This window comes from Pteropus medius, unplaced genomic scaffold, assembly GCF_902729225.1.
Source record: "Pteropus medius unplaced genomic scaffold, Ma_sr-lr_union100, whole genome shotgun sequence".
Taxonomy (NCBI): domain Eukaryota; kingdom Metazoa; phylum Chordata; class Mammalia; order Chiroptera; family Pteropodidae; genus Pteropus; species Pteropus medius.
The window spans coordinates 292,225-311,559 of NW_024343159.1; the positions used below are offsets into that span (position 1 = coordinate 292,225).

General features: G+C 58.7%; 1 protein-coding gene across 3 annotated transcripts; it reads right to left on the bottom strand.

Annotated features, from left to right (window-relative positions):
• Positions 1-174: 174 nt before the first annotated feature.
• LOC120606143 (butyrophilin subfamily 1 member A1-like) lies at positions 175-17,554 on the bottom strand. 3 transcript variants are annotated; one of them, XM_039867286.1, is made up of 14 exons: positions 17,165-17,553; positions 16,640-16,766; positions 15,692-16,039; positions 15,085-15,366; positions 12,994-13,173; positions 12,413-12,554; positions 10,865-10,976; positions 6,104-6,200; positions 5,520-5,867; positions 4,190-4,471; positions 3,232-3,381; positions 2,744-2,764; positions 2,462-2,488; positions 175-2,014 (listed from the first exon to the last, which is right to left on the bottom strand). In XM_039867286.1, exons 2-14 carry the CDS (start codon positions 16,722-16,724, stop codon positions 1,341-1,343), a joined length of 2,748 nt encoding a protein of 915 aa, XP_039723220.1. In that variant the 5' UTR covers positions 16,725-16,766; positions 17,165-17,553; the 3' UTR covers positions 175-1,340. The 3 variants fall into 3 exon arrangements, with proteins under 3 accessions (XP_039723220.1, XP_039723221.1, XP_039723222.1); XM_039867287.1 differs by lacking the exons at positions 10,865-10,976; positions 12,413-12,554; positions 12,994-13,173; ... (2 more) ...; positions 16,640-16,766; positions 17,165-17,553 and adding an exon at positions 6,740-6,809; XM_039867288.1 differs by lacking the exons at positions 175-2,014; positions 2,462-2,488; positions 2,744-2,764; ... (2 more) ...; positions 5,520-5,867; positions 6,104-6,200 and having other exon boundaries at positions 10,179-10,976; positions 12,413-12,439; positions 12,534-12,554; ... (1 more) ...; positions 15,692-16,065; positions 16,663-17,554.
• Between the last annotated feature and the right edge of the window lie 1,781 nt (positions 17,555-19,335).

Consider the following 19,335-nt stretch of genomic DNA (forward strand, 5'->3'; position numbering starts at 1 on the left):
CAGGACAAGTCTTGTGCCCACTGGCCCTGGCAAGCCCGCTGCCACCCAGCCAGGGGGGGCGTCTTGGATCTTGGACAAACGGACCCACACCGCCCGGCCAGCAGCACCCCCACGGCGTCCCTGCTGGCGCTTCGGCTCCGCTCGTTGAGATAGGAAGGTCAGCACGGATGCCGCTTTCGGCAGTCAGACAGACTCATTTATTAGGGGGCGACCACGGGTGACATCTGTCCCGGAAACTGGAACAACGCGCCGGACGCGGGAGGCGTGAGCAGGGTAGATTTGCAGTCTGCGGGCGAGACAGCCACACACATACAGGAGGATGCGAACAGACAGGTGCCACCAGCCCGGCCATGCTGAGCCGACAAGGCAGCATTCAGAGGACCCCGAGAAGCACAGTATAGGGAGGCCGTGTGGGGAGAGAGTGAACGGGGCTTGGAGTGGCAGGTGGCACTAACCGAAGGCATGTTTGAGGGGGTTAAATAGGACGTTGGCGTGAGGGCGGAGAGGTGTGAGGCTGAGACAGCGGCCGATGACGTGGGGTCACTGAGGGGTGGTTCCTGGAGGTGCCTCTGAGATGGGGAGGTTCTAGATCATGAGGAGGAGGAGAACCGGGACCTTGTGGAGCCCACACGGTGAGGAGCGATGAGCCCCAGGCCAAGCGGGCGCAGAGAGGAGGGCCCAACACTGGCCGCGCCCACGGCTTTGGGCTTTGCCTAAAACCTCTGCTGGGCCGCACCCTCTGTCGGACCTCCTAGCCCTCCCCATTTCACCCCTTCCCTGCTCCCCCTGCCAGTCACTCAGACCCCACTAGTAGGGCTAGTTCCTTCACCCCTTGGAAAGTCTGAGACACAGGCCCCGAGACCCTCGGAGCAGGCCGGGACCCCGCCGCGCTGCTCCATCACCGGGTCGTCTCCTGGCCCCTTTACGGGAGTTCGGCCTCGGATCTTCGTTCCCAGACACTCTGGGGCTTCTGCTTGCCTAAAGTGGCTTCCGCTGCCTGCCCCTTCTCTGGGCACCGGGATGTTTCTGTCATCATCACATGCCAGCCTAACCCGTCTCCACCTCCGAGCTGTCCTTGAGGGCGTCTGAGTCCCTCCCTACAGGGCTTGGCCTCCGGGGCCAGGATCACCAAAGCAGTTGAAGAGTCACCCCCTGCCCGCCGAGTTACTGGTCCTGAATAGATGAGGTCCCCCAGCCCACACTCCAGCCACAGCAACACCACCCCCCGAGAAGAGTGATGCCCGATGCAGCAGGAAGAAATGGGGCCACTGGCGGCCGGAGCTTCAGGGGTGCTGGGGAGAGGGGCTAGAGCGAGGGGAGGAGCCGAGCGGGGACACTCCTTATGGTGCCCCTGGGCTGGGCTGGGTAGGGATTAGTTTAGAATGGAGGGTCTCTGTGTCCCCAGGGACAGCATCCTCCCCCATGGGGGACAGTGGGATCTCCCTAGAAGGGTCCTTGGCATCGGCAACCACCGTGATGCCCTTGAGCCCGTCCGTGACGGGACAGATGGTCAGAGGCCTTTTGCCACAGGACCACAGGCAGAAGAAGGGCCGGAGGGGGCCAGAGAAAGAGGAGTCGGGGAAAGTGTAGATGTGGGACCCGTCAGTCATGTTGTAGAAGGAAATGTCTCCCGACTCGTAGTCCAGGAAGACCCCCACCCGGCGGGGCGGTCCTGCCAGCGGAAGGGGGGTCCGGAGTGGGGTGAGGGCCCAGTACCCATTTCCATACAGCTCCACCGCCCAGAACCCATTCTCCGGAGTCATGGGGTCGAACCCTTTCTTCGGCACGTCCTCCCTGCACACCCCGATGGCCCAGTCGGTCCTGTCCCCCACCTCCACCTCCCAGTAATGCCTCCCGGAGCTGAAGGCCTCCCGACCCAGCACGCAGGGCCAGGAGTCGAATCTCTCCGGCTTCTCGGGCACTTTCTGACGCGAATCTTCCAGCCGGACAGCTTTGGAACCCTCATACAGAAAGAGATGGGGGTGGGCGGTGTCTGGGTCCAGAGTCACATCAACTAGAGACAGGGAGAGAGCGAGTCTGAGCGTGGAGCGTCAGAGGTTGCAAGGCCCATCATTCCTACCCTTCGCCCCCTCCCACAGAGGCCGGGCACAGCTCTAGGAGCTGGCAGGTCTCCTTGGAGCAGGGCTGGCTGGCTGGTGGGTCGGCTGGCTCAGCTGCCTCTGTTCGCCTCTTCCATCGACAGCCGCAGGGTGATGGATGAGCTGCCTGTCCCCAGTGCCTAATGGGACCCTGTCGGAGGGGGCTTGTCTCCGAGTCATCTTCCGAGGGCCTCTATTTGCCTCAAGGAAATGTTGAGGCCACTTGCCATCCCCTCTCCCCTCTCTGTCTTCATCACCTAAATCACTAAAATGTGTTACTGTCCTTATTCCCAAGTATTATAGGACTTTGAATCCATGGGAGATGGAGCCCCAGAGCCCTTGAGAAGTTGGCAGCCACTGACCTGCGTGAAGTGTTGACTTTTTCCACTCTGCAATGAGAGAGAGAGAGGTGCGTGAGAGAGAGAGGGAGAGAGGGAGAGGAGAGAGGAGAGAGGGAGAGAGAGAGAGGGGAGGAGAGGGAGAGAGGAGAGAGGGAGAGAGGGAGAGAGGGAGAGAGGGAGAGGGAGAGAGGGAGAGAGAGAGGGAGAGAGAAAGAGAGAGAGAGAGAGAGGGGCACTGACAGGTCTTACAATAAGAACCGGAAGCCCATGTGGGCGGGGTGGTGACAGGAAGGTAGAACTTACTGAGCTCTTCCAGGAGGTTCTCTGAAAAAGAAACAGAAATGCCCAGTGACCTTCTGTAAGGGACGTGAGGGAGGGGACATGGTGTGAGAAACACACACGGGAATAGCTGTGTGTCATGACTACCTGATTGCAGAATCACGGTCGATAATGAAAAGCAAGGGTTATGTCCTCTCTTCTAAGAAAGACGCAGGAAGTCCCTACAGGCTGGAGGCCAGACCTTTCCTCCCTAGCTGGGAAATCGTGTTAGCAGTGAGGACAGTGCCTTGGGGCAAGTAGCGAGGAAACGTCTAGTGTCCCGGTTAGAACCCGTCTGACCCCTTCTGCCCCCAACCCTCGTCTTCCCTCATATTGGGTACGAGCGATTCTAGGAGTCTCGCAGTCCCCTCTGCCTTGCAGAACTCAAGAGTCAGACATCTTCCACTGACCATTGTCCCGGAGGACGCGGCTCCAACCTCACCCAACAAGCAGCCTGGGGTTCAACGACGTACCTGTGGAGCTGAATTCACCCTTCCTCTGCCCGGATCGGTCCCGGTATAGCCTCCAGGTGAAGAACACGGACCCGATGATGAGAATTCCTAGGACCACCAAGATGACGGCCAAAGCCACCGCCCACGGGGTCAGCCTTGGGAAGAAGGGAGCTGAAACAAACCCCCCAAGGAGGACATTTGTTGAGAAACATTGAGCAAGTCCAACTCTCCTTGCACAGCGGGGATGAACAGGGCCCCTCCCACTCCTCCCCAGGCGAAAACAGCCCGTCCAGTGCCACAGAAGCTTTTCAGAAAAAGTTTGATCTTGGGGAAGAGAGAGCAGAGAAAGAGGGAAGAAGACGAACAAGGGCCACCTGGGGACAGAACCTGTGAAAGAAAGAAGATAATGGACCAATTCATGTCATCGTGGAAGTTGCTCCCTCACGATCAATGCAGGATGGGAGCCAAGGGGATGGGGAAGTTGACGGGGAAGGGGAAATGTCCCCTCTGTGGGCAGCAGCATGGGACTCAATGACCAGAGAAAGAGGAACAGTTCCTGCCTGGACCTGAGGTAGCGTTTGGGGAGGAACAAGGAGATTCGCTTCCCTGAGAAGGGGGGGAGCCCAGACGAGCTGTCGTCTGGGGCGGGGAGGAGAAAGGGGGCCAGAGCGCGGGCCAGGGGGCAGCTCAGTCTTCCCGCGTCCTCCAGGAGGGTCTCTGGGCCAGGAAGGCCCCCAGAATGAAGCTTCTCCAGCTGAGGCGTATCTCCGAAGACGGAAAAGCTGGAATTTCTGAGGCCTTGGCAGAGTTTATGCCTGAAGAATCTTTACTCTTCAGGCGAAGTGTGTGGGGCCCCCGTGAGTGGTCAGGAGTTGAGGGGGAAAGTGGACCCTCGGCCACGGGTCCTGCCGGGCCGCCGTCCCGGATGAGGTGGCCCCGCCTCTGTGTCAGGTAGGGGCCCGGCTCCGGTGTCACTGACCTGCCACGGAAATCTCTGCTTCTTTGCCCCGGCCAAGCAGGGGGTTCCAGACATGGCAGGACACACTCTCCACGGAGCTGTCTGTGATGACCGCGGAGGCTGCCACCGTGAAGAGGCCCTGCGCGTCGGGGCTCCTGGACTCTGACGCGGATGGAAACGTCTCTCCTCGGGGAGTCCTCCACTGCACCCGGGGCTCTGGGTACCACCCCACGGAGGTGCACTCCAGCCGGGTCTCCCCGCTCTCCTGCACCCCCATGTGGATGTGGGGGTTGGAGCCCAGAGCTGCGGAGAGAGAAGCCAGTCTTTCTCTTTCAGTGGACACCCTTCAGGGAGCCCCACAACCAGAGAGCTGCGGGGCTCGAGGGACATAGCGCGGGGAGAGGGGACGAGGGGATCCATCTCCTCATTTCATCACATGAAGAAACTGAGGCATAAATAAAAGGGGCCCCACAACCTCATGAGAGAGCGGCTCTGTGTGGGGATGGAGGGTGTGGAATGTGGGCAGGGCCCCGGTGGGCAGGCGCGGGGTGCTAGTCCAGTCGGCAGGACAGCGAGCCCCATGGCTGCTGGCGGGTCAGCGGTCCAGGCTGGGAATCCAGAGGTGGGAGGGGGCTCTGTGGCCAGCGCGCTTATGTGAGGCGCTGGGAAGAGGAGAGCTAGGGCCAGGTATTTAAGGCCGAGCCGAGAAGGAGCGTCCTAGAGGAGAAGGGGGAGCGGAGGGCTTTGGCGCTGAGCTCACAGCTGACAATTTAAATCTCCTTTAGCTGTGATGCTGATTCAAGGATTTTCTTAAATGTTTTCAGCCTCGACTTCCCTCGCACGATTATGTCCTAACACAAATCTACACCCGCTTTTCCTGTTGGTTCAGCCTACTTATTTCCCCAAATACAGAAAAACACTAGGCTGCAGGAAAGTCATTAAATGCATGTCCACAACCACTGGTCGAAATCCACACTCCAAGTTCACGTGTATCCGTGAGAAGGTGTATTTTTCATGGAAAGGGCTGCCGCTTTAAAAAATATATTCACATAGCATACGATCTAGAGCAGGCCGAGGTACAGTAATAATATTGTAAAAGCATGCGATGCTTTTAGAATTGACAAAGCGGTTTCTCCTATATTGTCTAATTTTATTTCATTCTTGCAAAATCCGTGTTGGATAGATGCTTCCCCAGTTTTCACTGTAGGAAACACAGCTCAGAAAGAGACTCTCCTGATGCCAGGCCCTAAAAGGGATGCGGGGATTGAATCTGCGGGTTTCCTAGGAGACAGACCCACAGGAAGATGTGCGCCCCTGGGAGCCGCGGGGGAGGCCGACCCGCTGGGCTCACCTGCCACCTTCAGGCGCGCGCTGGCCTCCCCGTAGTGGTCGTTCTGCCTGAAGAAGCAGCGGTACTCCCCGTCGTCCGAGGCCTGGACCGGTCGGATCCTTAGGGCCACGCGGCCCTGGGCGATGTCGTCCTGCACCAGCTCGGCTCTGCCCCGGTACGCGGCCATCTGCTCCGCGTCCTGTGCGCTTCCGTCGCGGTGCGCCAGCACGGCCGGCGACACCTGCTCCCGGAACCAGCGCAGCTCCATGTGCGCCGCGCTCTCGTTGGAGGACAGGTGGCAGGGCAGCTCGGCGGCCTCGCCCACCATGGCCAGGATGGGCTCTGGGGGCCCGATCACGTCGAAGGGTGCTGCCAGAACCGAGAGGGGCGGACAGGCCGTCGGCACGGGGGCCCAGGGCCGGCGAGACCGGTTCCCGCCCAAGGGCCGTCTCTCCTGCCGTTTCTCTTATTCCTCTGACGGTGGCAGTGTCCGTCTGGACCCCAGTGGTCGTCGCAAGGGGGGGCCCAAGTGGGACTGTTTACACTTACTGAGACATCTCTACCCTGCAGGCCCGAGAGAGGAGAGGGGCACAGGGGAGACCCACCGAAATGCAGGCCAGGCAGCTGCAGGAGCGTGAGCGCCAGCAGACGCACGCCGAGGCGGGGGGCTGGGATGGCGGCCATCTCCCCCTGTGCTGGAGTCTGTCGGGACACGAAGGGACAGGAGGGGGCCTGGGTCACTGTTCGCCCCGCCTCCCCACGGCCCCCGCAAGGGCCTTTCCCACCCGCGCAGTGCGCAAGGCCGTGTGCCGCAGGCCTCACCGCCGGCCGGGCCCCGCAGTGCAGGCCTCCCCGCCCCCGCCCCGAGGCAGGTCCGGCCTGCACAGAACAGCCACATGGGCCCCCAAACCCCAAGGGGACTCGGGAGACGTAACTGTAAGGTGCAGTGCCCACAATTGGGGTGCCCAGATCTGGGGAACCACTGCCTTGAAACGCTTTTCTTCCGAACACAGGAATTTGGTTTTGCTTTTCGCGGTGATAATAGAGATGAAGCGGTGGAGGCGCAGGTGGGGTCCAGGGGAACGAAATGGGGGAGAAAAGGGGGAAAAAGACCCGATGGGAAAGGGGAGCGGAGGGCGGGAAGAGCAGGGCGCCTGGGACTCAGGAAGGAAGGGACAGGGGGACAAGAGATGCCTCCTGCCCGCTGCCCTTGGCGGTTGAGAGGAATCACCGATACTAACCTCAGATCTTGGAGGAAAAGGCACCAAGAAGCCACTGCCACCAAGTGAGAACCTGGCTGTGGCCCCAGGGGCAAAGTTAAAGCCAGCGGGAGGAGGAAGGGGCGGTGCTCGCGGAAAGCCAGCCCCCATGCCCCCGCCCCCAAGCGTTTACTTTGCAAAAGAAGGGTCGGTTTCCAACAGAGGAAGGGACAGAGCACTTGTGGTCTGCAGCTCAGAGCGAGGACCTGCGCGGATGAGCGGATGAGCTGGACTAAGCAAGAGCCGGTAGAGTGAAAAGAGAAGGCGGAGGTCGGGGAAAGCCCTGGATGCCGTGAGGAGCCAGGCCACCCACTCGCCCCTCCCTGCCTGCAGCGGGCCTTATGTCTCTATGGCGGGAATACTGTTAGTAACTTTCTTCCGAGAGGGGATGCGCGATCCAATGAGATTAAGCATGTCAAGCACTCAGCAGCGCGCCATTCTGTTGTTCACTGGGCTGCGGACGCCTCTGTGTGATGCAGTTTTCGGGGCCCAGAGCTGCCTCCCCCGAAAGCAACTTTTCCTTATTTGGGGCTAAACCTGTTATTGTTATGGAAACATTTAAAAATGTGGGAAAAGATTTTTTAAAAGTAGAAATCACCCGAAATGCTTCCGACTAATGACAGCCCGTTTCCGCATTTCAGCGCATGTCCGCCCGGCTTTATGTCATGAAAGGCAGAACGGATGAGGCCTGGTGTAGTGCGAAACCTCGACAGCCACATAACATCGTGTTGTCGATTCTTCTGATTCCCGAGTGGAACATCTTAGTTGTGTATTACAAAAGCGCACTTCACACGTAAGACTTTGTCTGCATCTTTGTAGCTTCCTGATACACTTTCTGATAAATTCCCAGAAATACAGATATCAGGTCACAGGGTGTGGGTTTATAGCCATGGTGCCTCCCTGAAACGCTGAATCTGTCTCACCACCAAGGCGACTGATCTGCTCACGTAATTCCTGAGTGTGTGCGTGCGTGCATGTGCGCGTGCGTGCGTGTGTGTGTGTGTGTGTGTGTGTGGTGGGGTCCTTCTCACCATCACTGATGGGCGGGCGAATAGGTCTGGTTGTTTCCTCACATTCCTTATCAATCTGTATGAGCTTTTTATAAACTGGAGATGTCAGCTCCGTATTATATTTGTGGCAAAGATCCTTTACCACTCCAGTTTGTTCTTGGCCTTTTAACTGGGACTGTGATTAAGACCAACAAAAGGTAATCGCCCAGTTGACCCACCAGAATGCAGGAAAATGACTTCCCAAATGCAAAGGTGATCACGTCACCCTTTTTGCTTAAAAGTCCAGACACGTTCCTAGCGACCCCTGTACCAAGTGCAGGTGCCTTAGTCTGGTCGGGACAATGCTGAAGGGTCTGCTCCTCTCCCGCTTCCTTCCTCTCAGCCGCTTCTCCCTTCCTGCCCACGGCCAACCCACCCGCTGGCAGAACTGGGGCTGGGGGTGGGGGGAGATGTGGTTGTCTCAGCCCTCAGCAGCCCTCAGGCCTGCAGGTAACAGCGCTGTCTCTTTCCAGCTGCCGGGTTCCCATGAATCGTGGGGCTGCCCTGGCGGACGGCCGTGGCTCGGGGTCTTGGGCTCATCTATTTTGCGTGTAGCTAAACCTGGTGAAGGCAAAGGACCGGGGAGCATGGCGTCGTGTACAGCACTGGATTCCGTGGCTGGCTTGCAGCCAGCCGGTCTTTCCTGGGGGCACACAGGGCTGGCGCCTGGTACCGATCAGATATGACCTAATGACACGTCGACATCACACTGACAGACTTCCCCCATTGGGGCCCGCGTTAAATCTGCGTGCGTGGTACCACCACAGAGTTGGCTTACGTAGAGGGAAGGCGGGGATGTGGGGAGCCTGGAGTAGATGGGGCTGGGGTTCTGTGCAGAAGAGGGCTAGTGGGGCGGAAGGAGCTGGAACGTGCCCTGGGGAGAAGGGGCTGAGGGTGGCTTCTCTGAGTCATTCCTGGAGGTGTTTTGCAGTGGAGAGTTCCTCGAATTAACAAAAGGCTCGGAAGCCGGCCCCGCCCATTGTCCCCGTGCATCTAGCTCACATGCCCCTGAAATGCCAGGAGCAAACCTCTTTGTCAGGTTCCCAGAGCGCAGCCACCCTCCCAGGAGCCCGGGGTCTCCCGAGCTGTCTGCACCCCACCTTCATGTGACCTCTGACCTTCCCTCCCTCATTCCAAACGCATAAGGGGGGCTGAAAAACTGTTGGAAACCAGCCGACCAAGTCAAACCAGGTCCCTGAATGGGGGAGCGGGGACTGAGAAAAAAGAGCAGACAGACAGGGGTGCAGGAGGGAGAACAGATCTCACAACTGTCTCTCCCAGTTTATTTCTCATGCTCCTTTTTATACATAATCTGTTCCTTTGTGTATCCCAGGATAACATAATTAAAGTAACATCCTGAAGATCAGGTACAATCGACACTCCCTTCGACACTCCCTTTTTCTATACTTAATGTTCTTCTTCCTGGAATTCCACAGAACCAGCCTTTTCTCTTTTTTATGCAAGCAGGCCTCCCGAGGTAATCCATGCACTCTTTTGAATTTTGGGAGCTTTAGCTCCCTACAAAAAACTTATTCTTGGGAGTATTCGAGATCTCACTTCCGGGCATGTCGTGAGTTCGGCTCAAACTCTTATACATTTTTCTACAGGTTTGGACATTCTTATGTCAACGAATACGAGAATTCAGTCTTCTACTGAGCCAGACATAAGATGCAAAACACATTAAACAGTTTCACACACATCACTAACATTTATTTTGCTTTGCAAACAAGTTATCTTTCACAAAACATTGTTTCTATTAGCTTATAATCCGTTTTAACTACTTTAAACATATTTAAATTACATTTAAATATTATTAACTATATCTTTAAAGCTTTTCCAGTCCAACGTACTAAATGTTGACAGATATAAGCACAATGAGCAAAGTGGCCTTGGGGTCCTCAATAATTATTGAGGACGGAAAGGCATCCTGACGCCAGCAAGCTGGCAGTGCTGCTCTCCCCACGGAGCCTGGCCCCCGAGTTTATCTACGGCCACCGCTGCCTGCTCAGCTGGGCCCCTGAGCCTCAGGCTGGTCTGTCACTGAGTGCTCCCTTTGTTTATTGCAGGGCCCCGGAGCCTGGCCAGATGCAGACATGTCCTGTCTTTCACCCTCTGTGTCCCAGGTCCAGGCCCGGGGAGCTTTACTGTGGGGCTGGAAATCCTGGGGGTGGGGTGGATTTGGACCCCTTGGCTGCCCCAGTGGGCACCCCACCCCCACAGCCGTGGCCCCTCTCAGCTCCCTGGTGCCTCCTGTCTATCACCGACCTCCACCGCGGCCCCTGCCCCTGAAGAGGCCCTGCGGTGGCCCCCTCCTCTTAGGTCCTGCTACGCCCTGTCGCCCTCACCCCAAGTCTGCAGAGTCTGATGTCAACTCGAGAGCCACGCTGCACATGCCACAAGCACGTTTTCGGCCTGTCACTTTCTCGCACTTTCTTCCTGGCTGGGAGCGGAGTGGGGGGGGCCAGGGGCCGGGGCTGAGGAGGGCGTTGGGGGGCGCTGGCAGCGCCGCTGTCCTCAGGGGCCCGGCTGTGGCCGGGGCTTCTCGGCCTCGCTCTGAGCTCTGAGACCCGGGAACTGGTCCCGGCGGTGGCGGATCCCCGGCCTGTGAAGGACCAGGCCTCCCTCAGGCACCGCGAGTCCCCGGGAGCCCGTGAATGCCGGGCAGACGAATAGGGGGCCGTCATCAGAGCCCAGCCTGAAGAAGGGCCTGAGCGGCCCGGAGAAGAGCGAGCGGGGACACGAGTAGATGTGCAACCTGTCCACCGCGTTGTAGAAGGACACGTCCCCGGCCTCGTAGTCCAGGAACACGCCCACGCGGCGGAGGCGCCCCCGCAGCGGCAGGGTCTGCTCGGGGCAGGACAGGGCCCGGTACTGGCTCCCGAACAGCTCCAGGGTCCAGAAGCCATTCCGAGGCACCAGCAGCGCCTCCCCCTTCCTCGGCGCGCTGTCCCTGCACACGCCCACGGCCCACACCATCGCGCGCGCCACCTCCACCTCCCAGCAGTGTCGCCCCGAGGCGAAGCGGTCCGCGCCCAGGACGCACGGCCGGCAGTCGAACCTGTCCTCGGTGTCGGGCACGCTCTGCCGGCGGGGGCCCCGCCTCACGCCCCTGCGGTCCTGCGACAGGAAGAGCTCGGGGTGCGCGGTGTCCCCGTCCAAGGTGACGTCGGCTGCGGGGAAGTCTCGGGTTCAGGCCTGGGGGCGCAGGAGACCGAGCGACTCCCGGTACCCGAGACCCGCCCCCCAGCCCTGTGGCAGCTTCTCCCGTGAAGGCCCCTCGACCCCGATCTCGAGGACTCGCCGCCTGGCGGGGACGGAGGCTGCTCCGTGACCCGAGGCCGGGAGCGTGGCCGCAGGGCGAGGGTAGCTGGGCCTCGGCGGGAAGTTCGGCGAAGCGGCTGGAGTGAGCGGTTCCGCCATCTCCCCCGCCCCCACCCCCGTTCCGCCGTCTCCCCACTATCAGATCTGCCCCCCTTTCTATTCAAGACACAGGACCTCCGGGACTCTCTTTGGGAGCTTCATGACTTGACCTAAACCAGCAATGACGTCCTGTCCCCTCCCTGCTCCCAGCGAAGCAGCCGAGGCCAGTTCCTCCTGTGCACACGCTGTCCAGCAAAGGATCCCTTCCTCGGTCCTCTGTCCCACCAGTTCGACCAGGTGACAACCGACTTAGATGACTAACGAGGACACCCTTCGGAGGGTGAGAGAGGAGGGCACTGCCCCGCAAAGCCCACCTGCCACTTCAGGTGTGTCTGGCCCAAGGTGAAGGACCATTCACCTCCAGTTTGCTTGGACAAACTGGGTCTGGAGTTTGCAGTCGTGACCACTCTGGGCACCGGAAACACCTCAGACCCTGATATTGGGCATCTCCCCCGCCGCAGTCATCATTACTGGGTCGGCCCACACCTCTAAGACGTTACAATCATTTTCTCCTTTCCCCATGCTGATATGTCCCACTGTGACAATTTTGAAATTCACCTGAAGTGGGAAGGTCCCAGTACCGAGGCATCCGGTAAAGCCCGGGTTCTTTGGGGCTTTTGAGCAGAAGGTGACAAAGTGCTCATTAGGTCAGCACTAGACCCTGCGTGCTTTCCCCGCCCAGCCGCGCCCCGCCCCTCGTGGGCTGCATGCCGCCCAGCGTCCTCCTGGCCCGGGACGCGCTTCTGGCACCCGTCTGTCCACCCCTGAGAGAGGCTCAGAGGAGCTTACTGCCCGACCCACACATGGCGATAGTGCGCCATCTCTGCCCTCCCCCAGGTGACGGACAGCTGAGCAGCGTCGTCTTCTTTCCAATTCACCCAGGAGCCGAAGACCAACAACTGCCGACACGTCCCCTCTGGGGAGACCTGCTGTGTGGGGTCGACCTCTGGTGATCGTGGATGAGATTGCACGGAAACAGAACGGATGGCGGGAAGGAAACGGGGCTCCCTGGCCAGCCTGGTACCTGCGCCTGTGCCTAGCGGGGTGCTGGCTGCGCACCGCCCCCGCCCCCGCCCCCGCTGTCCCCCGGCCTGCCCTGGGCCCCCTCGTCCTTCTCCTCTGTCCTGTCGACTGGCTAGTGGGCAGAAAGCTCAGGGTCTGAGAGCACGTCCCAGGCCCCTCTTACCGGCGTGTAAGAGGCCTCGTCTCCATCCTGCAAGGGGACAGACAGACAGGTGAGCGTCGGGAGGTGACGGGAACCGAGCATAGAAACTGCGCACGGGTACTTGGCGACATGTCGGACTTACGCAATTCTTCTTGAAGTTGCTCTGAAAAATAAACAGAAGCGATTGAGTGTCCTCCACAGAAGAACTAAGAGAAAGCGAGTCTGCAGTAAACGATGACGACCTAGACCTTCCTGCGGACTGCCGCCCCCGGCCCCCAGGGCATTATCCAGATTCTAGAAGTCATGTGTGACCAGGTGGCTGGATAGTGGCCTCACTCATGTAGGTTTGCTTTCGCTCGGCAATAAAGTGCTCCCCGTAGCCAGGCGGACGGTCGTGGCATCTGCAGAACGGAGGGGCGTGAGCCCTGAGTGTCGAGTGCCCGAGTGCCGTGGTCGTGAGAGCGCCGAGCCCCACTGCCACCCGCTCGGTCCCAGGCTTCTGGGCGCTGTCCTTTGATTGACAGCGGGCTACCCTCCTCCTCCTTTACCTTTTCTTAGCCGTTCCTTCCCCTTTTCCACACATCCTCTCCCTAGTTCCTTACGTGCAATTTCTTTTTCTTTATTTTCAAAATCTTTCTCTGTTGACATAGTCTCTTTTTCCCTGCAGAGTTTCCTGATGAGGCAGATGCTCCCGGTGACAAGGAGGAGCAGAGCAGGCAGGGTGACAGCCAGGGCCACCATCCAGGGAGATGTGCTGGGAATAAAGGACTCTGGAGAGGGGGCTGGAAACACGTTCCAGTTAGTGAGAAACGGAGACGCAGGCGAGGGCCCCTCAGGAACCTTGTCTCTGCTCTGCCGGCTCTCACAGGGGCCCCAGGGGATGAGAGAGACACGGGCTCCTCACTGGCTCCTCCTGCAGAATGGAGCCACCTCAGTGGCCCATGTCACAAATCTGCACCTAAGTCAGCCTGCTCGTACATACGGGAAACACTCATTGTCAGCAGAACCCGACACCCACCAACCCCAGCTCCCCTCACCCTGGAAGCCAGGACCCGCTGGCTTTGCAAGGAACCCTGACCTCCTAGGCAGTCACACCCCCTTTCTGCCTCCATAACCCTTGCTCTTACCCAAAACCCCTCAGGAAGAGTCCCCACTGCTGATGAGACCCTGCACTCCCCTGGTCCATGGGTGATGTTCCTTTGAACAAAGGACGCCAAACTCATTACTAAATTGTCTTATTTTTGTCATTTGACAGGGCCAAGGAGACAGAAAAGCATAAACTCCTGGACTCAGCGTGGGAAGGACCCGGATGAATGAAAGCTAACCATCTGCGCTGAATCACCACAGCCATGATGCAGGTGCAAGCCGCCATCACCCTCACCTGGATTACTGCGATGCCCTCCTCCCTGCTTCCGCCCACAGCCTGTGCAGTCTGTCCTCGGCACAGCAGCCCCGTGAGATCATGCTGTTTCCTTGCTCGAAACCCTGCAGAGTTTCCTATCTCACCCAGACTAAGAGCCGAAGTCCATCTGTGGCCTGCGTTGCCTGGTGTGCTCTGGATCCACTTCTAATCCGAATCCATCTCCTTCCAGTCTCCTGGCACGGTCCATCCCATCCACACCTGCCTCTTCGGGGGCCTTGAAGCTGCCAGACATGCTCCTGTCTCAGGCCCTTTGCATGCGCCGTTCCTGCTACCTGGCCTGCTCGGGGGAAGCAGAACTCGAGTCTGGCGCCTTAGACCACTCGACCATCCAGACACCCTGACCTGGGCTGCTCAGTCCTCAAGTATCTGCGTGGCTCATTCTTCACTGGCCCAACTGCCATGTTTTCAGAGAAGCCCTCTGTGACCATCCTGTTTATAATCATAACATCCCGTGTCCCTAGCCCTCCTTAACTCCTTTTCCGATTAATTTGTTTCTACAGTACTTATTTAATTAGTTTCATTAGTTATTTCCCTCCTTATCGATCACTCTGCTGCTGTAGAATGCGAGCCGCGTGAGGGTTGGGATCTTCATGCATTCGTTCACTGGTTTATCTTTGGTGTCTAGCACAGTGCCTTGAACACGTGTGACCCTTGCTAAGTATTGGTTGAATGGATTTATGAATGTCTGTAGCCGGAGACTCTCCCCAGCTCTGCCCCTTGGGAAAGCCCACGCATAGAGCACCACCAGGTGTAGACAGCTACCTGCCAATACCACGCTCTAAGTTCTATGATTGTCCTAAATGATTAAAACTTGCTGCAGGATAAGACCCATAACAAGGAAAAAACTATCAGATTTGCCCTCAGAGAAGAGGCTTCTACTCACATGTTTTGAGACTATATGAAGGTCCCCTGTGACAACGGGAGAGGCCTCAGCTCAGCTGTAGCCTCTGCTCTTCAGGGCTCAGGACCCTTCTGCCCCCCTCCCCCGTCCCAGTCTGTCTGCCGAGCATCCCGCCTCCACTCAGGAAGCCTCCAGAGCAGCAGTGCGCAAGCTTTTCCGCACCAGGGACCAGTGCTCTCATGACGATGATCTGGGGCAGAGCCCAGGCGGTGGTGCTGGCGCTGGGGAGCGGCTGCAAACAGGTGAAACCTGGCTCGCTCGCCTCCACTCACCTCCTGCTATGCGGCCCGGTTCCTAACAGGCCACGGAGCAGTACCGGTCCACAGCCTGGGGGTTGGAGACCCCTGCTCCAGAGTGCGAGGGACTAACCTGGAATAAAAATTACAGTGTCCTTCTCCTGGCCGAGCAGGGTGTTGTTGACAGAGCAGGACACGTTCCTCACAGAGCAGTCCCTGACGATCACGGCCATGCTGACCCTGAAGAGGCCGTCGGTGTCCGCGGTGTAAGCCTCCGCCAGGGCGGGCATGATCTCACCGTAAGGGCCCCTCCACACGGCGCGGGGCTCCGGGTACCACCCCGCAGACGTGCACTCCAGCCGGACGCCCCCATCCTCGGGGCCCTTGATTTCAATAAGGGGCTCGGAGCCCAGGCCTGGGAACAGAGGGATACGTCTAAGATGTCTCATTGTAAAGTGAGTTGCTGACGAAGACCCTTAGGGATCCCTAAGAAGTAGCGTGAGAACAATTTGCAGGGGTCAGAGGGTCTCCGCTGCTCAAGGCTGCAGCGTGTGCTCGAGGCCTACAGCTTAGCAGGGCGAACCCGCTCCTTCGGCCTCACGCAGGAGGATGCTGTTTTCCCATTTTAAGGGGATTCTAGGCAAAAATCTGCTGGTCTGCGGTGGGCCTGAGGTTCAGAGAGAAACTTTCCCCCAGAGTCACACCGTGAAAAAGCAACCAAGTGAAGCGAAAGGACGTACCTGCCACCATCAGGCGCATGGCAGCCTCGTCGTAGGACCTGCCTTGTTGGAAATAACAGCGGTACGTGCCCTCGTCGTGAGCTGTGACGTTGTGTATGATGAGCGCCACGCTCCCCTTGCTAATGCCGTCACTCACAAAGGTTGTTCGTCCTCGGTACCGCTCCATCTGCTCCTCCGCCCTCTCCCGCCCGCCCTGGTACACCAGCACCACCGAGGAGAACTGAGACCGGGACCACCGCACCTCCATGTCCTTGGCACTTGTCTCAGGTGACAGGTGGCAGTGCAACACGGTGTTTTCTCCCACCATGGCCAGGATGGGACCAGCTGGCCCCACGACAGTAAACTGGGCTGTTCGACAAAGGGAGAGAATCAGATGGGGCGCCGGCCATCGGACAGATGTCTACCGCAGGAAGGGAAGCGGCCGTTCCCGGGGACAGACAGATGGGCCTCCTGGGCTGAGGATTCTGCGGGCCAGGAGCTGGGGCTGGTTGGCAGCAGAGACACCTAGCAGGGGAAGTGCCGAGGCTGCTCGAGCTTGGTGAACATGGTGTGGAGAAGCACGTCTCGAGCTCCCCGCACGCCTGGCGCTTACAGAGCTTCGCCCCTGTCCCCTTCGAGCCCAGTGCCTGGGGCGCAGCGAAAATCTACCCTGTCCCAAGTGGCCGCCACTAGCTAGTCCCACCTGAAATGCGCTGTAAATGTGAACTACGTATATCAAATTTGAAAATTGGGAATGAAGAATGTTAACTATCTCGTCGGTGATACTTGACGTGAATTAAAAGCTTTAATGGTATTTTGGTTCCTTGGGGCTGCCTGAGTCTCGGTGGGAGTGAGCGCGTGCGCAGGGAAGGGCGACAGAGCGCAGCCGCGGCGCCCCCTCGGTCTGCTCTGCGCGCGGGCAGCGGGGTCTGTCCCTGCGTTGACAGGGGCCGGTGGCAGCACCCCTACCTGAGGCCAGCGCAGACCAGCCGAGCAGGGGGAAGAGGAGCAGGGAGTCCGGCAGGGAGACGTGCAGCGGAGCCGCCCGCGCCATCGCGCCAGGGAGCGTCACCCAGCAGAGGAAGGGGCCGCAGGCCTGGGGGCGCAGAGAGACGGGGCACCACGGTCCTGATCCCGGTAAACGCCCTGACACTCGCACAGGGGCCATCAGCGCCCCTACTTCTGTCCTTGGCACCCGTACCGTCTCCGGGTTGGGCATCTGCGGACAGACCTACCGAACATTCCACAGAGTAAGCCCGCTAACAACGACCCGCCCGGCTCGGCTTACTTCTCTGCCACAGGCGAGTTTCTTCAGCTGTCACCTGATATTCTGCACCCCGCCCCGCTCCTGCTCCTGGCCTCAGGCTGTGCGACCCGGTGGGGCCAGCGCGGGGGGTTGGGGGGGGCAAGAAGCCCCCTCCCGGGACCCGCCTCTGCCCCCAGTCCCGTCCGCGCCCCCGCCCCGCCGGAGCGCTGCCCGGGGTCCCTGCCCACCCGCCAGAATCAGCATCCGCGTCTTCCTCCCGCCGCTGACGCTCAAACGACGACTTTCTGGTTGTCCCTGTCTCTGACCCGCCCATGGGGCACAGTCGCGACGGAGAGCAAACTGTCCCGAAAGCCGAGAAAACTTTTCCTCTTCTCCCATCAGTGACTGTGCGCAGCCGGGGACCTGGGACCCAGTGGCCTCTGTGACAAGAGTCCCAAGATTTCCAGGATGGTCCGGAGCCCGGGATTGGCCGGCGGCGGGTCAGCCAGCCAATAGCGTTCCTGAGCCTACCCCTCACCAGTTGCTAGGTAGAATACACGGAGAGCTTGAGCATGGAAAAGCACAATTGCGAACAGCCTCTTGAGATGATCTGGCCTCTTTTAGTTCTTTCTTCTGTTTTCAGAAACAAGATTTTATTTTTTGCAAAGCTGAGCGAGGGCCAAAGCCCTTTCCTTCAGGAGCTGGCACTCCAGTGCCCTCAGGAAGATGGCAGCCAACGAAGAGTCTCCAGCTGGGTTCTCTCGTCTGACAGTAGGTGGTCTGGTTGCGTCCAGCACCCCCTACACCCACAAGGTGCCCCCTCTCTGTCCCACAGACCCCAGGCCGGCCACCGTATTGATTTTTTCTAGATTAATCTTCCCGAGGCACATTTTTTGACATTTCTGGCAAGTGCCTAACTGCTTCCTCTGCAGGCCTCCGGTTCCCTTCCGACTCGATTCACCACGGCGGTCGGCACACTGACAGTGGCTCCACGGTTGCCTTTTATTCCACCAAGGCGACTCCTGTGGCCGGCACTCCGTCCGACATCCCCCCCACCACACCCTCACGGCCGCCTCCTGCAAGGACGGGTGGGAACGTTCCCTGCCTGCAGTGCTCTAAGCTTCTCTGACAGGGTGCAAGTTGTGGCAGCCTTGGTCCCAGCACCGCAGGAAAGTCAGTTCCTCCAATAGGCAGAATAAGCAGCAAAGATTCCTCCCCAAACCGTCCGGGAAGAAACGCAGCCCGCAGATCCCTCGATTTCAGCGGGGACCTTCCCGTAGGTCGCTGCTGCGCTGATCAGCCAGGTTTCTGTGTCAGACTCTCAATACAGCTTTAACATTCGACTCTCATGTCTCTCCCCTACATCAGAGGCACCTACAATTATGTACACACCAGGGCCCCAGAGGCACCTCCTCCCCTCCCCCAAAACCGCGTACTGTGCACACCAAAGCCCCAGATATGCTGAGTGCACAGGTGAGTGTTACGGAATTCCTGTGATGCCCTTTTTCTGAGAGCTATGTAAGGAGGGGGTGCCATACTGGGGAAAGGAAGGCAATGTCCTGACACCACCTCCTCAAGAGCTGTTGCTCTTTCCATATTCTAGAACAGGTAAGGTATAGCCATCGCTTAGAGTAGCGCCAGCTGCTGTGCAAATACATCCCCAAGCCTCGAGGGCTTAACTCCACAGTAACTGATTTCTCGTACACATATTGGACAAAGCAGTTGTTCCTGACTGGCAGGCAGGGTTCATCGGTGTGACTCCCCATGCCCCAGAGCACAGAATCCTCTGCACATAGCCAGGAAGAAGGAGGAGAAAGTGGCTACCTCCTAAAGGCTTCGGCCTACAGGTGGCCACCTCACTTCCACTCACAGTGCACTGGTGAGAACCAGTCCATGGACCACCGGATGCCAGGGCTGCAGGGGAATGTGTTCACTAATTACCAGTGATGACTCTGTTACAGAAAGGAGAAACCTGAATTTGGGTGGACAGGCTTCTCAGCCTCATGGGGAAAGCAGTTGTAACTCAGACCACACGAAGCAAGTCCCGCTTTCTGATGACCTACCCCCGGGAAGAGCAAATGAATGTTGCAGACAATGTCTTCTGCTTTGTGTGTGTGTGGTGTTAAGTGGGAGTGGGAGGGTTGGGAGGTGGGGGTGAGGGTGGGCGGTTATTAGACCAAAGAGAGGTAGCCTCCAGAAGTGCTAGCTGAGCTGCAGGAATGGGAAGGTCTAACCGGCGGTCAGAGAACCCGCAAAGGCTCATCCATGCACCGAGGAGCACGTATGTTTAAACCCGATTTCTGCATTTTTCAAAAGGGGGTTGTCCCTGAGGCCAGTCTGTGGAACTTGAGAGGTCTGACCTCAGGTGATCCAGTCTCCTCTCGGTACTCAGTTTCCGACGCCACAGCCTGCTGACTGT

Excerpts from the sequence above, each read along its gene's own strand:
- LOC120606143 (XM_039867286.1), bottom strand. The coding sequence starts at position 16,724 with ATGGCGCGGGCGGCTCCGCTGCACGTCTCCCTGCCGGACTCCCTGCTC. Across the intron at positions 16,040-16,639 it reads CTGGTCTGCGCTGGCCTCAG|CCCAGTTTACTGTCGTGGGG; the intron begins GTAGGGGTGCTG and ends TTTGTCGAACAG. Across the intron at positions 5,868-6,103 it reads GCTGCCTGGCCTGCATTTCG|CACCCTTCGACGTGATCGGG; the intron begins GTGGGTCTCCCC and ends CGGTTCTGGCAG.